Source organism: Condylura cristata, unplaced genomic scaffold (assembly GCF_000260355.1).
Source record: "Condylura cristata isolate star-nosed mole 26May11 unplaced genomic scaffold, ConCri1.0 scaffold00016, whole genome shotgun sequence".
In the NCBI taxonomy this organism is placed as follows: domain Eukaryota; kingdom Metazoa; phylum Chordata; class Mammalia; order Eulipotyphla; family Talpidae; genus Condylura; species Condylura cristata.
Genome location: NW_004567117.1, coordinates 13,365,550 through 13,380,467, shown reverse-complemented (window position 1 = coordinate 13,380,467; position 14,918 = coordinate 13,365,550). Strand labels below are relative to the sequence as shown.

Here is a 14,918-nt window from a genome sequence, read left to right as displayed (position 1 = left end):
CGGGTGCTAAGGCCTTCAATCAAGGAAAGACAGCCTTTCTTTCAGATGGTACTAGGAGAAAGTGTATATCTACATGTGTAAGAGTAAAGTTTAGCCCTTACCTTACAATACCTTCCTCCACTGTGCTGATAAACTCACCTTCTCCAGGGCCCAACCACACACACAGAGTTTCTTCAAACTGTGGCAGAGATAACACCTCAGGGCAGCTCTTCCTTTTATAATCTCACCTATGTTTTATTCAACACTCACTTCCACCATTATCATTTTTTCTTTACTGTACTTTAAATGACCCATTTTTTGTAAAATGTCATGTGGACTGACTATGAGGAGACAATACAACACACTCGCTGTCAGTGTAGAAACTGAAAAAGAGATGCACAGGGACCAATCACAGGGAAACTCTGAGAGAAGTGACATTATTGGTCACAGGTCATGAAGAGCATTGATTACAAATGTGCTCACTGGTGGGCTGAAGAGGTAGCATCTTGTGCATACACTGACTCACAGAGATTTACACACAGGGGTAACTGAAATTTGAACTGTTATTGGGGGGCCAGTCATATTTAACTAATTTCTGAGAACTGAAATTCATGAATAGTTAACAAGTGGTCTATATACAATTATAAACTAAGGTAAGAAACTCAGAAGAAGAAAAAACATAATGCCTAGAGAATTTGGAAGAAGATCAAGGTAGCTGGTGGACAAAGAGTAATAAAGAACCCAGCGATTCAAAATAAGGTTACTGAGTGAGAAAATAGCCCAATGTTGATATTTTCAATGAAGGCTAACATAGATTCTATAGCTCAAATCACTTGTCCATTTAAGGCTGTTAACATTCCCATTTAAGAAGAACTATGAGCCCGGAATTTAGAATGAGCTCACTTGGCTTTGTGTAACTGCAGTCTAGAAGAACACAATGAAATTATTTTTAAAGATTTTTTAAAGATTTATTTATTTATGCATACAGAACTGGGGTACAGGTGAGAGGTGCAAAGGTGGTGAGAGGAATCACCAGAGACAGAGTGGGGAGCAGTGGGCGGGTCAGGAGAGGTCTGCCAGGCCATGTGGATCACCTCTGGGGCTGGGGATTGAGCTCGTGCTGCAGTGGCTTTAGCTTCTGAGTGCTGTGCTTTAACCCACAACACCACCAGGGAGGGCCCTTAAATATATTTTTTTTAAAAGATAGAGCAGGATTCTCCCTGATGGCACAACGGGTTAAGGCACCACATTATGAAGCTCTCCGAAGCCACTGCAGCATGAGTTTGATCCTCAGCCTGGGAACTGACCCACATGCCGTGACAGACTTCTCCTGACCCTCCCACTGCTCCCCTCAGCAGTGTACGTCACTGATCTGCTTGTTCTGCTCCCCAGTATGTCCCAGATGAATCCTCTCACCCACCAAATCTCTGGCCTGTACCTCAGTTCTGTCGGCATAAATAAATATTTTAAAAAGATAGAGCAGATTAACAAGAAGCAAATCAACCAGGACCAAGCCAAAGACAGTGATCCTATCAAAGCCTCTAGTTCTAATCCTGAGAGCTGAGAGAGCCTGCTCCTGCAGAGAATGGCTGTTGTAATAAATTACTACAAATTTAGTGGCTTGACATAAGAGTAATTTATTCTCTCCCAGTTCTGGAGGCCAGAGTCTGTGCACTGAAATCAAGATGCAGCATCACACTCCCTCCAGAGGCTCTAAGGAGAATCTAGTCCTTGGCTAATCCAGCTTCTGGAGGCTGCCTGTCTGGGTCTGGGGTCATCATCACTCTAGTCTTCAAGGCCAACACTGTCAAAGCTCTCTGCTCCCTTGTTCAACCCACAGTGTGTAAAATGTCCCTCTGCCTACCTCTTATAAGGATATGTGTGACAACATTTGTCCAACTTGGTGGATTGATTAGACCCAAATAATCCAGGATAATCTTCCCATCTCAAAAATTTTAATCACCTCTGAAGAGACCCTTGTATTTTGAGGGATTTTTGCCATATAGAAGAACATCCAGAGTTTCCAAGAATTACATATGGATATGCTCTCAAGGTTCATTTTTCACCCTACCACAAAGGCCATAAACAGGTTTGTAGCACAAAGTCAATAAAACCAGACTCATGTGTTGTAAAGATCACTGTGGTGGGGGTGAAGAAGGGACAGAGGATTTGAGAAAGTCACTGGGGGTAAGTCACTGGGGGTTCTGCAGGTGTCCAGGTGAAAGGTGATGTGGATGAGATAGTGGTGGCAGAGGTAAAAAGCGGTGAGTGGGTTCAAGAGATAGTCAGGAGGGAAAACTGGTAGATACACAGGTGTTTTAGAGAGAGGTATCAAGAGGGTCTTCCAGGCTTCTGGTGTGTACAACCTTGTTTCAAGAGACTGTGGGAGCACTAGGAAATGAGGGTACAAAGTGACCTATAATATTGTGGGGTAACACCAGTATAATCACAGGGTTCTTTCAGAAGCAGGAGATATCACACACTTGCTCATACTGGTACCAGATCTTCCACTCAGGATCCTTGTAAAGTGGCTTCTGTAAGTCTGCCTTTTGTCACATGCAGAGTGATTATAACATGTACCCTCAAGGCTGCTGAGAGAATAGGGTGTAGAGCAGATAGAGCTCCTTGCTAGTAAGCATTGTTACTGTGCACAATCATTCTGCCCCGCGAAGCAAGCCAACACCAGAAAACAGTTGTATAATTACAAGACCGTAATACTTTTAATTTTATTCCAATTCCTCTCTAGCTTTGTTAATCATACTCACTTATTGCTGAGGCCTGGTGCTCACTTAGAGCTTCTGATATACTTTGAAAGTAACCCTTCAGGCTAAATAAAGGCAAATCTTTTCATAGTTTCCAGAATCTACAATGATTGTATATTAAATATCTCCCTAATTCATCATTGCTAACTATCTTAAGTCACACAAATAATCAATTCAAGCACCTCATCTCCATTCTATGCTGTCAGTAAGAGTCAGCACTGATAAGTAATTTGCAAAGAGATTATCCAAACCACATTCTATCAACTAGCTAAATGTCTTTCCAACCAGTCCTGTTATTTTAAAATTAACAGATTTAATTAACATGTTTTCATTATTTTCTCTTTTTAAGTTACCATAGTGTCCCTTTATTAAGTGTGGCAATAGTCCTCATGCCTCATGAATACTTAGAGAATTAAACATCCTCAACTATTTATATTCAAACCATTTTAAATAATCATTTCAATATTTTAAAGGCATTTGAAAGTGAAACTAGTGACTTATTCACAGTAAAATTTAAGTAAACCAGTTCTTTTTTTTTTTTTAAGATTTATTTATTCATGCATTCAGAACTGGGGTACAGGCCAGAAGTGTAGGGCAATGAGAGGATTCACCAGAGACAGAGTGGGGAGCAGAACAGGCAGATGGAGGAAGTACACTGCTGAGGGGAGCAGCGGGCTGGCCAGGGGAGGTCTGTGGTGCCATGTGGGTCTCCTCCCTGGCAGGATCAAACTTGTGCTGCAGTGGCCTGGGAGAGCTTCATAGTGCTGTGCTTTAATTTAACCCTCTGTGCCACCAGGGAGTGCCCAGTAACCGGTTCTTGGTAAACAACTCTGAACTGCACATGAAAATGCTTGTTTTTCCTCATGGCCCCTACATTTTCCTCTGGTTTTTAGCATAGGACAGGTCAAGACAATTTCATTTCCATTTACTTCATTATTCATAAGCTTCTTTAACTCTAGGCTTACACCTTAGCAGAACAGCAGGCTTGGTTTTGTTTTACTTGAAATAAAACTCAACATTCTCCTATCAAGAGAAAAGCTGACAATTTAATCTCAACTACTCTCTCATACAACCAGCCAAGATCCAAAATTCACACAAGGACTACAGAAACACCCAACCCACTCTCCCATTTCTTGCCATTTTTTACATCAGCAATTTCTCTAGAACTAGAATTTCTATGAATACCACTACAGCAGGTACTGACTTGTAACTGAATATTTTCCCCATCTCACTGCTCTTCCCTCCTTTTTTTTTTTTGTCTGTGCCACTTTATGAGGAATAATTTCTAGCTCAGTTTGTAATTTTGATAATTCAAAGTATCTCATCAACCACCAATATAGAAGTAACAACAAAAATGGGATTTACATGGTTGATAGCTAAAGCAAATGGCAATCCCCTTATAAATAAAATTCTTTTCTGAGCAATTAAATTGATCAAACTAGCTATGAGAAGGAAGAAAATGAGAAGCTCAATTATCCCAACAATTGCAGGTCTAGAAAAGCATCATAGTCTCACCTTGGACAATTCAGGAGCCATACCAGATAAGTATGCCACTGATGTATTCAACATTATATTTGACCTAAATAAAAAGGGTGAGCCTGATTTGCAAGACACAAAGATATCAAGTTCGTTCTTGTTCCAGAGATCATTTGACAATACAACACTTAAGATTTTGCAATTCACTGTTCAAAATGGGGGGAGGGTAGAGAATCAGAGCTATGACAGTGACTCATAATGCTGAAAGCAATCAGCAAAAGGACATACAGCATGGATTTTAGTTTAATGCAATTATTTCCCAAACCTGTCTGTCGTTTAGCAATTTCAACTTGGATCCAGAAAAAAAGAAAAATGATTTGCCCTCACTTTTTAGTTCTGTTAGAATAATACCGGAAGTTTTACTTATGACACAAAATTATAGAAAATTTTATAATCTGATTATATCCAGTGCTGGTTACTTGTATATGAACTATTTACATGAAATAAAACCTGGAGGAGGACTGATGAAGAGATGAGGCAAAAAGTGCAATTAATTCCAAAGCAAATGGCATCTATTTAAATAGGAAAGCCAGAGCGGAAAGAGAAGCAGATAATGCTCCTTGCCAGTCTCAGGAACTCAGAGGAGCATGGCTTGCAGACTCCACTTCCCTAGCAAAGCCCCACCGGAAGGAGTATGACGGTGCAATCAAGCAGGTGTGAAGAGGCTGAGCTAGCATGTCTTACCAGCACAGCTGGTGTCACCGCTGAGTGGGGCCAGGGAAATTCTACATACACATACTGAAGTATCCTATCAAAGATAAGTAGTGTGTGTGTGTGTGTGTGTGTGTGTGTGTGGAGTTGGGAGGTTGAGGGAGAGGCTCCTAAGCACAAGACCAGAGCCATCATGAAGGAGTGTACCCTATTTTCTCTCATTTTAAGGGAATCAAATTTGTGGTCTCCTTCTAGGTAACTATGGAGACACTGTACCCCAATTCCTAGGAATTTGGCTCTGTGTGTGTGTGTGTGTGTGTGAGGAATCTACTTAGCAAAAAGCTTGCTCATTTCTTGGGAAGGATGTGGTCTACTTTGTACCATGAGATGCAAAGTTATGAAGACCTGCAGGAATGGGGCAGGGAAAACAGTTGTCCCAGGCTGCAGAGACGGGTCCCAAACACCAGCTTCACATTCAGAATAGAGAGGAGAAGGGCCCTGGTGGTTCTCCATTTACACCGTGAGGGAGGCAAGAATTGGCACTGCTATTCCTTCCTGGAACAGTTTGGGCACTAGAAGCAGAAGTGTGACCTGGAAAAGCAGGTGTTTCCAAGCAGTAATCTGTGTTCCCAGCACTGATGGAGCCCTGGCCTCCCTTCATCTGCCCCCACAAAGGAACCCTGACCCTTGGGCTCTGCTCTGGCATTCAGGGTCCCTGATGGAATGGAGGTGTCTCCATTGAGCTCCTGCAGCAGTGGCCTAGGTCACCTATCCCCCTTCCTAGGGCCCTACATTATCAGCAGAGAGGGTACCCCCCACCCCTCCTGAAGGCTATCCCAAAAAACCAGGAATCTCAGGCACAGGAACCAACCCTTGTCAGAGGCCCTAAAGCCACAAGCTCAGTGGCTTTTAATGGAGGTATCTATTAGAAATCGATGAGCAGTTTGGGGGTGACATAACAACTGTTATGGAAGGAACCACATCCTGCAATGTGTTGAGATCGTGCTTTGCATCATCCTAAGTCCCACACCACTTCTGAATAACAGAAAACTCATATGGGTGAAAAAATGCTTAAAGTTATTTAGTCCTAAAACCTACTTCTATTGGCACAGAGGTACAAAATCATTCTAGCACCCTTTATTTTGTTCAGAATCTTGGAAAATTGTGTCATCAACTCTGCCTGTGGCCTGTGAGTTGTCAAGGCCCCACAGCCATGTAAGCTAACATCTGGAGCCATCACATGCTAACATTAACAGGACAACTGCAAATTCCTGTTGTTTATATATCAAATCAGTTACTGAAAATCCACAAAATATTGGGTGCCAATTACTTGTTAATATATTTCATTTCTGCCAGCTTAAGAATGTGTAGCATAGGGCCCTCCCTGGTGGCGCAGCGGGTTAAAGCACAGCACCAAGAAGCTAAAGCCACTTCCGCATGAGTTCGATTCCTGCCTGCCCCAGAGGTGACCACATGGCTTGGCAGACCTCTCCTGACCCACCCGCTGCTCCCCTCAGCAGTGTACTTCGTTGATCTGCCTGTTCTGCTCCCCACTCTGTCTCTGGTGAATCCTCTCACCCTGCGTATCCCTGGCCTGTACCCCAGTTCTGTATGAATAAATAAATAAATCTTTCAAAAAAAAAAAAAAAAAGAATGTGTATAGTGCCACCTATGTCACAAAAACTGCATTGAGAGTTATTTATTTTGCATACTTATTTTTCTCCCATGCTCTGTTCTTTTCTCAGGGACTGTGACTTCCCACCTGACCTGATTTTCTCCATTAACTGTTTTTGTTCTCTCAATTTACCCTCAAATTCTGGACACCCATTAAAGGATTTGGTTTCCAAAGTACATGATTTGGGGAGGGATTTAAAGATGAGAGAGTTATTTTCTGAGACACTGTCACACACATCAATATCCTAACAGAGAATTAGTTATTCTGACACTATCCTGATTTAGGCAGCCTCGCTCATCACACAAATGTCATGTCTCCTTATTTTCTCTACTTCAAGTCAGTGTTTTGCCTTGAAGGGTTCCCCCTATTTCCATGAAGGTTATTTCCTGCAACATATCCAGACAGATCAGATCTCTTACTCCTTTTAGTACAACTGTTATCTCGTTTCTCTATTTTTTCTTTTTTAAGATTTATTTATTTATGCATACCAAACTGGGGTACCAGCCAGAGGTGCAGGAGCAGTGAGAGGATTCACCAGAGACAGAGTGGGGAGCAGAACAGGCAGATTGAAGTACACCGATGAAGGAGCAGCGGGCGAGGTCTGCCTCGCCATGTGGGTGTCCGGGGCGGGGATCAAACTCACACTGAGGTGGCTAGCTTGCAGTCCTGTGCCACCAGGGAGGGGTCGATTTCTCTATCTCTATGGAATGGTTTCTGATCTTCCTCAAATCCAATCTGTTCATTACATGTAGATGCAAGTGTCTAACTTCTTCATGTTGTCTTCTGATGGTATGCTGAGCATTTACATGAAATACATGTAACTACTATGAACTTATTTTGATGCCTCTATGATTTTTGGCCATTCTATTGCTTCGAGACCTTGTATATGTGGGCAGGTCATTCCATTGATCGAGTTCATTTTAGAATTCCAGAGGGGAATTTATAATATCTGTTACTAAGAAGAGAGTGCTAGATCTGACAGAGTCAAGAACTACTGCTCTAGAGTTTGCATGTCCAGGTACCAAGTTTTTCCAGAGACCAGTTCATCCTGAAATTCAGGCAAGGATTTTGGAGTCAGGGAGGTAGATTTCTGTCTTCTCATGCCAGAGAGGCACCACCGCCACAGCCCCACAGCCTCAGGGCCACCCAGGGCCCTGTAGGTGGTTGATGAGACAAATAAAGAAATAAAGGGGAGGGGCAGTTAGGTAAGGCCTCCTTCTGGCCAGACAATGCCAAACAGTGGGCAGATCACTCACAGATCTGGGAGTCATAGAGGTAGGGAAGGCACTGCTGAGGCTTAAGGCCACTGCAGAGGCAGGAGACGGACTGCAAGCACTGGCCTTCCCACTGGTGGCAGGTGTCAAGACTCCATGTGCTCAGCCACAGTTCTGCTCTGCACTGCCCCACAGGAAGCTCTGTGGAGCCAGGGTACACTGAAAGGAGAGGAATCCAATAGGATTCTGTTATCTGCTTAGGGGAAATAGAGCATCACATCGGTGGCACTCTGGAGCATCTCCACTTGGATCATTATGTCTGTGGAAGAGGGGGTAACAGGACCCAAGGCTTGTGGAATGCCTACAGGGCACCACCTCCTGGCTTGCACTCGCTGAGTAGCAAATCAAGAGGATCTGATAGGCCTATAAAACCCCTTGCAGTCCACATTACTCCAGCAATCCCAGGAAGACCAGCGTCACTTGGATAGGAAGTGCAGGTATCACCTGTCTCTACTCTCAGCCCTCTTAGGCTGACTGATGTGCAAACTATGTCCATACTTAAAGCCAGTCCTGATCAAAAGTGGGCAGATGCTGTGAGAGAATGGAGGAGCCACCCCGTCATGTCACGAAACCCGAGAGGTATCCCGAGTGGCCAGTTAGAACTAGTTATATGATGCAAAATGTTCCAGCGCAAGTAGATGGGGTGAGGCCAGGAGGGCAGGGAAGCAGACAGGCCAGATCACAGGGCACACTCTGCCACGCCAGGCCCACGGGGTGGACAGGGAGCCACAGGCTAGCACTTGGGATGACATTCCCTGTATACAAAACTCACTAGTGGTTTATTAGGTTGCCTCTGAGGGCCTGAGTATGGTTTATATATTGCTGGGGGAACTAACTCCAAACCCCAACATGCTCTTATGTAGCACACAGGTAACCTCTTACTTAATACAAAAGTCACTGACTTAAAAGGAGAGGTAGAATGGTGGTGAAACAGACCCTGGAGTCCAAGGGCCCGGGGATCAAATCTAGTTCTCTAGTCCTATGAGACCTAGCGCAGGTCATTCAACATCACTGTATGTCTCCCTCCTCCCTCTGGAAGTGGAAGTTGCAAAAGCCGGCTGCAGAGAGCTGCCGGAGGATGATGTGGGGATTAGCACACAGGGACCACTGGCGTGTGGCCGTTCACAGTAAGCAGCATCTAGGATTTAGCAGAACATGCTTATTTACATTTGTATTAGGAAAATTACATGACTGAAACCTGAATGCACTGGTACTATCGCTTTGTACAAAACTACGGGTTAAAGTGATTCTTTGAGGGTTAAGGAAAGAGGAAATAAGCAACTTCTCCTTGGTGGAAGGACTTGCTTCTCACCACAGTGTCCTGCATCTGAGGACTCTCTGGGACTTTCCTCTGTAATAACTGTTTTCCTGTAAGACCTGTTGGATATACATATTTCTCATGTCTGAAATTCTTGCTCAAGAAGGAAGAGATGGAGAAAGTAACCTTAGAGAACAGGGCCCAGATGGCAAACCATCTTTACACATGAAGTCAAGTTCCTATATCAGCTTCACATTCGACTTTAGGAAGTCATGACTTTCTTTTATTACATAGCAAGTGGATGAATAATTTCATATAAATACATGCGTCAAAGTCATTTGTTCACAAAAAGGGGGTGCATTTTGCCCCCTAATAAAGAGACCTGAAGTGGTGACTCCATCCCCAGTTTAGCCCACAAAAGTTCTATTCAGTCCCAAATCTGACCTTTGTTCCAGAATGAACAGCATGACGAGGGTGTTGGGCATACGACGGGGGAGTTCTTCCCCCTGCAACCCCTTCACTATATAGACTGACGCCAGGCAAGGTTTTGAAATAACAGAGAAATTCATCTTTGCTCCACAGCTGTCTACTTTCTGTACTTCCTTTATACTCTTGTGCAGCACGGGCCTCTTCACAGTCCCACAGCAGCTGTGGCAGGAGGGTTACCCTGACATAGCAGGATTGGGTATGAAAATGATATTTCAGGAGCTAAAACAGACTGTGCAAAAGGTCTCGGCTGCTGGAACACAAAGATGTTGGGATCTACAAGTGGCTTCTTGCAAGGAGAACAGAAAGTGCTCAAGTGCTTCATGACTCAATATTCCTTTCCTCTTCATTTTGTTCTCCTCATCAAAACTGCATTTTGTTCAGTAACGCTGCTCTTGACTAAGGGAAAGAAAGCAACCTCATTGAACGACCTATTAATATGTCTGGGGTCTCAGCGTCCACAGCTTCTTTCAACTGTTTGTACTCAATATACACACACACATCACAGTACGAGTATTCACTTTCCCCTGCTATACACCTATGCTGATATGTCCCCTCTGACAAATATCCCACTGAGCTGAGGAAGGTGGGAAAGAAAAGTCAACAGAGGAGCTTCCTGCCTCTCCAGCTGGTTTCCTTATATCGTTTCTGCTTTTCATCACTTCTCCCTTTCCTGTATTTCTGCACCTCTGGACAATTTATATACTCCAGCAGCCAGGCACAGACACACCGATGTCTGGGAACAGTCAAATCACACAGTGAACATGTGCAGCCTGCTAACCTTTTCCAAAGGGGCTGACACTGTTTTAGACACAGAAGAGGTTTAGATGCTGCTGCTCCAGGCTCCCTCCCCCCCCAACCCAGCCCTACCCCTACCCATCACCCAGGATCTTACACATGCCTTGTGAGCTTTTCCAGGGAGAACTGTGGTTTATACCAGGAACCAGCAACCTTCTATAGTAGTCTAAGAAGTTAACAGTTTAGGCTTGGACAGACTGCAGGGTCTCTGTTAGAGAGATTCTTTCAGCCACTGTACTGCATTGTCACAGAAAATGCATAACCAAATGAGGGTGGTTGTATCCCAATAAAACTTTATTTATAAAAACAGAGTAGACCAGATATGGCCCATGGGTCATAGTTTGCAAGCCCTGGTTACACTGGGCCATCTCAAATCGACATACTCACAAGGAAGGCCACAGGTCATCTGGGGCTTTGTCTTTTTTTCACATCGGCCTCAGCTACAATAAACAGTTTAGGACCCAAACATTCATTTTACACATACATTTAGCCTTAATTTTTTTTTTTTTTGCTTTTCATACATTTGTGCTCATTTTAATAATTCCATAGAAGATCCTTATTTACCCAGGCATATTTATCACCAATGAACATTCACTATAACCACACATGCTTCTTGTCTTAGCTGGAAGTTACCAAGTCAGAAATCAGTGGTAAGACTGGCAAGAACTGCAGATGTTTGAAAGTCACCACCTCTCGCATTTCCCTGCTACCCCTGCCCACTCCAACTCCTCCTTCAACTCATTTCCACGCCATCATGATGCTCAGGCACTATTTCCTCTACAAAGCTTTCCTTCAAGCTGGTCTTGCATCTTCTTCCTTCCCTCTGGGTTACAGCAGGCCACCAACCTATCTCCCAATCTCCTAACACTACCAGTCTTTCTGACACCACACCTGAGAATCAAGGCCTGGCTAACACACAATACCATAACCTATCTCATCACGTGTTGAATACCCCAAGGCTGAGTGTGTGCTGTGCAGGTAAACATCAGTTAAGTGGGGATGTGTGGGGATGTGTGGGTCTCTGTAAAAATCCAGCATAGCTGGATTAAAGCACTGAACCCTAAGAATAAGAGCCCTCTTTGTAACATTTTTTTTTGAGGTAACAATGGTTTACAAACACTGTATATGATTTTTGGTTAGAGCATCACACCCCTTTTCAGATGTATGTTACCACACCACACCTACCACCAAAGTACCCATGATCCTCCACCATAAACCACTGGGTTCCCTGACCTTGTCACCCCCCACCCCTGCCCTCTAGTAGCCCCAATTTCTCAATGCTAGGCTTTGTTTTGGTTTGCTTTTGTGGGCAGGTGTTTGATGTCAGGAGAACTTACACTTTGACTTTGGGATCAAAGAGGAAAGGTCCCAAACAGAACCAATCTGTCCCAACCTCTGGGAATACACCTCAAAGTGCATGATGGCTGTTCTGCACCTCCAACAGGGAACTTGTTACATTATCACCACAGAAATAGACCAGTACCACTATGGCAGTTGTAACGAAGTGGCAGCTACATTTTAAAATCCCAACCACTACGGTCCCAACTAGGTCAATTATACAGTCCAGACTCTGACTCAGAATGGCCTTCATGATAATCTGCTTCTGTGGAGTAGCCTTCTCTCATTAGGTAACTGTTGAAACATTTTATCTTCTGAGTAAGGAGGCATGAGAAAATGACCTTCTTGCTCAATATGTTATTGTTATACTAGATACAAAATATATTTCTATTATTTATACTTTAATGAGATTCTGGAAGGCTTACTCCTAGGGGAACAGAGATATTAGGTGACAAAACTATTCTAAGAAAGGAGAAACAACAATTCAGTTATCTCTGCTGTAGCTAAACTGAGTTAGATGTGTTCATCGGGCTTATGAATTCACTGAACTTTGAAATGGAGAGAGGAAGTCTAGCTTACAAATGTAGTGTGTGAAGCTAATGTTAAATATAAAAGCTACCCACATATAGGTCATTTTTTTTTCTTTTACTCAAACTATGCCATAAGAAAAAAATATACGGTAGTGGCCATCCCTGGTGGCACAACGGGTTAGGATGCAGCATTGCAAGCTAGCTGCAGCCACTTTAGTGCAAGTTCTATCCCGGCCCTGAAGGTGACCCACATGGCGCAGCAGACCTCTCCTGACCCGCCCGTTGCTCCCCTCAGCAGTGTAGTTCCTCGATCTGCCTGTTCTGCTCCCCACTCTGTCTCCGGTGAAGCCTCACACCGCCCCTGAGCCTCTGACCTATACCCCAGTTCTGTATGCACGAATAAATATTTTTTTTAAAAAGTGTAAACATGCAAACAGTAGTACTGAAGACATCAAATAGAAAAGCTATTCGGAACTAGAGTTCTCACACTACGTATGTTGGTTACCAGGGATTATTTCTTCTAGTAGTCACACAGCGGCATGTGCTCCTCCCATCATATAGGGATGGAATCAAGTTGAGAAACCAAAGCCACAGCTATGAGTGTGCCAGAGTAGGATCACATCCTTCACTACAGGACGCCAGGCTTGGTCCATGACCGCACTCTACAGGATGATGGTGCCTTCCAAAACCTGAATTAGAAGCACATTTTGGCAAGTGGGAAGAATGCAAGGACAGTCCACATTACAAATAAATCAGAGTCATAAGGGAAAGCTGATAGGATAATGCCGCCACTGTCCACCCTCAAAAGCTTTTAAAAGTTGCTGGAAAATAAGGCTACAGGACAAAGTAGCACCTCTCAAGGCACATCTCTCTGCAGCTGCTGTGAGAAGAGACTTCCTACCATTCACAATCCATCCTCTGTTAACAGTACATGCAATTATTCAGACAGGCAAACTATTATTTCCAGCTTTAAATATACACTATCAAAGCATACTACCCAGCTCAGAAGAAATAAAAACTAAGTAACCCAAGACAATTTAAAGCAGGCAGCACAGTGGCGTGAAGCACAGTATCTTATCAGCAACTAGAAGATAAACTTGACTCCAAGGATGTCTCCCATCCTCTCTGACTACACCAAACACAAGAGTGAATGCAGCTCCACATGGTATGTGAAGCATCCAGATTTTTTTTCCATGAAATACATTTTCAGAGGAGTAAGAATCCACCTAAGAGAGGTGACCGTGGGTCAGGTAAGTCTTTTATATCTATTTGCCACGAAGAGCCTTGATGAAAACTCTAGCTTAAGTCATAAGGTAAAATGTTCTCAGTAAAGCTAAGTTTTCATTTTCAGAGGAAAAAAACTGATTTGAAAGTAAAATGTCTTTAGTGGAAAGTTGTGAGATAACTTGCTTTTGCACTAAGAATGTCTAAGTTCCAACCCATTTTCTTACAAACTGGGCTTTCAATCACAGGGGCATTTCCCTCTGGCCCCTCATTTCTCTCAAGGTGGGAAGAACATGGCTTTTCAACAGCTACAGAGAAGCTGCTAAACACATCCTCCAGTCTTGTCAACACTCAAAGGGCAAATCACAAACTAGCTTCCAAAGCCAGAAAGCAGATGGTCTCCCAGAGAAACTGAAGGCACACCCACAAGAAAACTACCAGGTTTCAGTTCTTTTGCTTCATTAAAAAAAAAAAAAAAGATTAATTTTTTAGAAATCAAGTGAACACACGTGTCCTTCCGTGAATGCTCAAATGCTCAAATATCTATCTATCTATCTATTAAATCCCTCCATTCTTTAATTTTGCGAGATGCCCCCAAATGCGTGTTTGAAAGGCATTAGGGACTCCTTTTAGAGAGCTGAGTTTTAAAAGTCCGGCAGAAAGGTGAAAAGAGCCAAGTTCGGATGAATTTTTGTTAATTCCTGCAGGGTAAAGCAATATGCATATCTGTTTTCTAACAATAAAGGCATATGGAATGCACAATGATACACAGCACTGCGAGGCACTGGAACCAGGCACGATGCAGCCGGCTGTCTCGGAGTCACAAAGCCTGTGCCAGCTGCACGCGAGCCGGAGTCACAACACTGTCAGTCCCGGGCTCGTCGCTGCCTCTCAAATCGCATCCGGCCCCAGGTCTCAACGCCCTCGAACTCCGGACTAGCTGGCGGGAGGGCGACCCGCGAGGGGAAGAGAACACACGCTGAGCACCCCGCTCGGAAGGCGAAGCTGGGGAGAAAGTGCGGCGAGACTGCGGGAGCGCCGGCTGGACGTGCGGCGGGGAAGGAAGAAACGGCGGCCGGGGTGGGGGTGGAGAGGGGCGCCGGGGCAGAGGCGCAGAAAGTCGCTGCCGCTCAGGCCCAGGGAGCCGGGGGGCTGGGGTCGGGCCAGGGGTTCGCGACCGACAGGAGGGAGCCGCAGGGGCCAGCGGGAGATTGAAGCGCGCCCCAGACCCGAGGTGCGCGTGGCCCGGAGGGGGAGCAGGGCGCATCCGTCACCTGTATTGTTTGAAAAGCTGGTCCGACTCCCTGAAGCCGTTGTTGAGCAGCATGTTGATGCCGGCCAGGGCCAGCTCCGCGTCCTGCAGGGGCGCCGCGGCGGCCGAGTCTGCGTCGTCCCGCCGCCGCGGCC

At 44.5% G+C, this 14,918-nt stretch overlaps 1 protein-coding gene across 1 annotated transcript in view; it reads right to left on the bottom strand.

The window, feature by feature from the left end:
- The window catches only part of TTC39C (tetratricopeptide repeat domain 39C), an 84,301-nt gene extending 69,389 nt beyond the window's left edge, over window positions 1–14,912 (bottom strand). The window contains exon 1 of the mRNA XM_012725928.1: window positions 14,786–14,912. Within this exon, the coding sequence (XP_012581382.1) occupies window positions 14,786–14,838 (53 nt within the window). The 5' untranslated portion in view covers window positions 14,839–14,912. The remainder of the gene's footprint in view (window positions 1–14,785) is intronic.
- Between the last annotated feature and the right edge of the window lie 6 nt (window positions 14,913–14,918).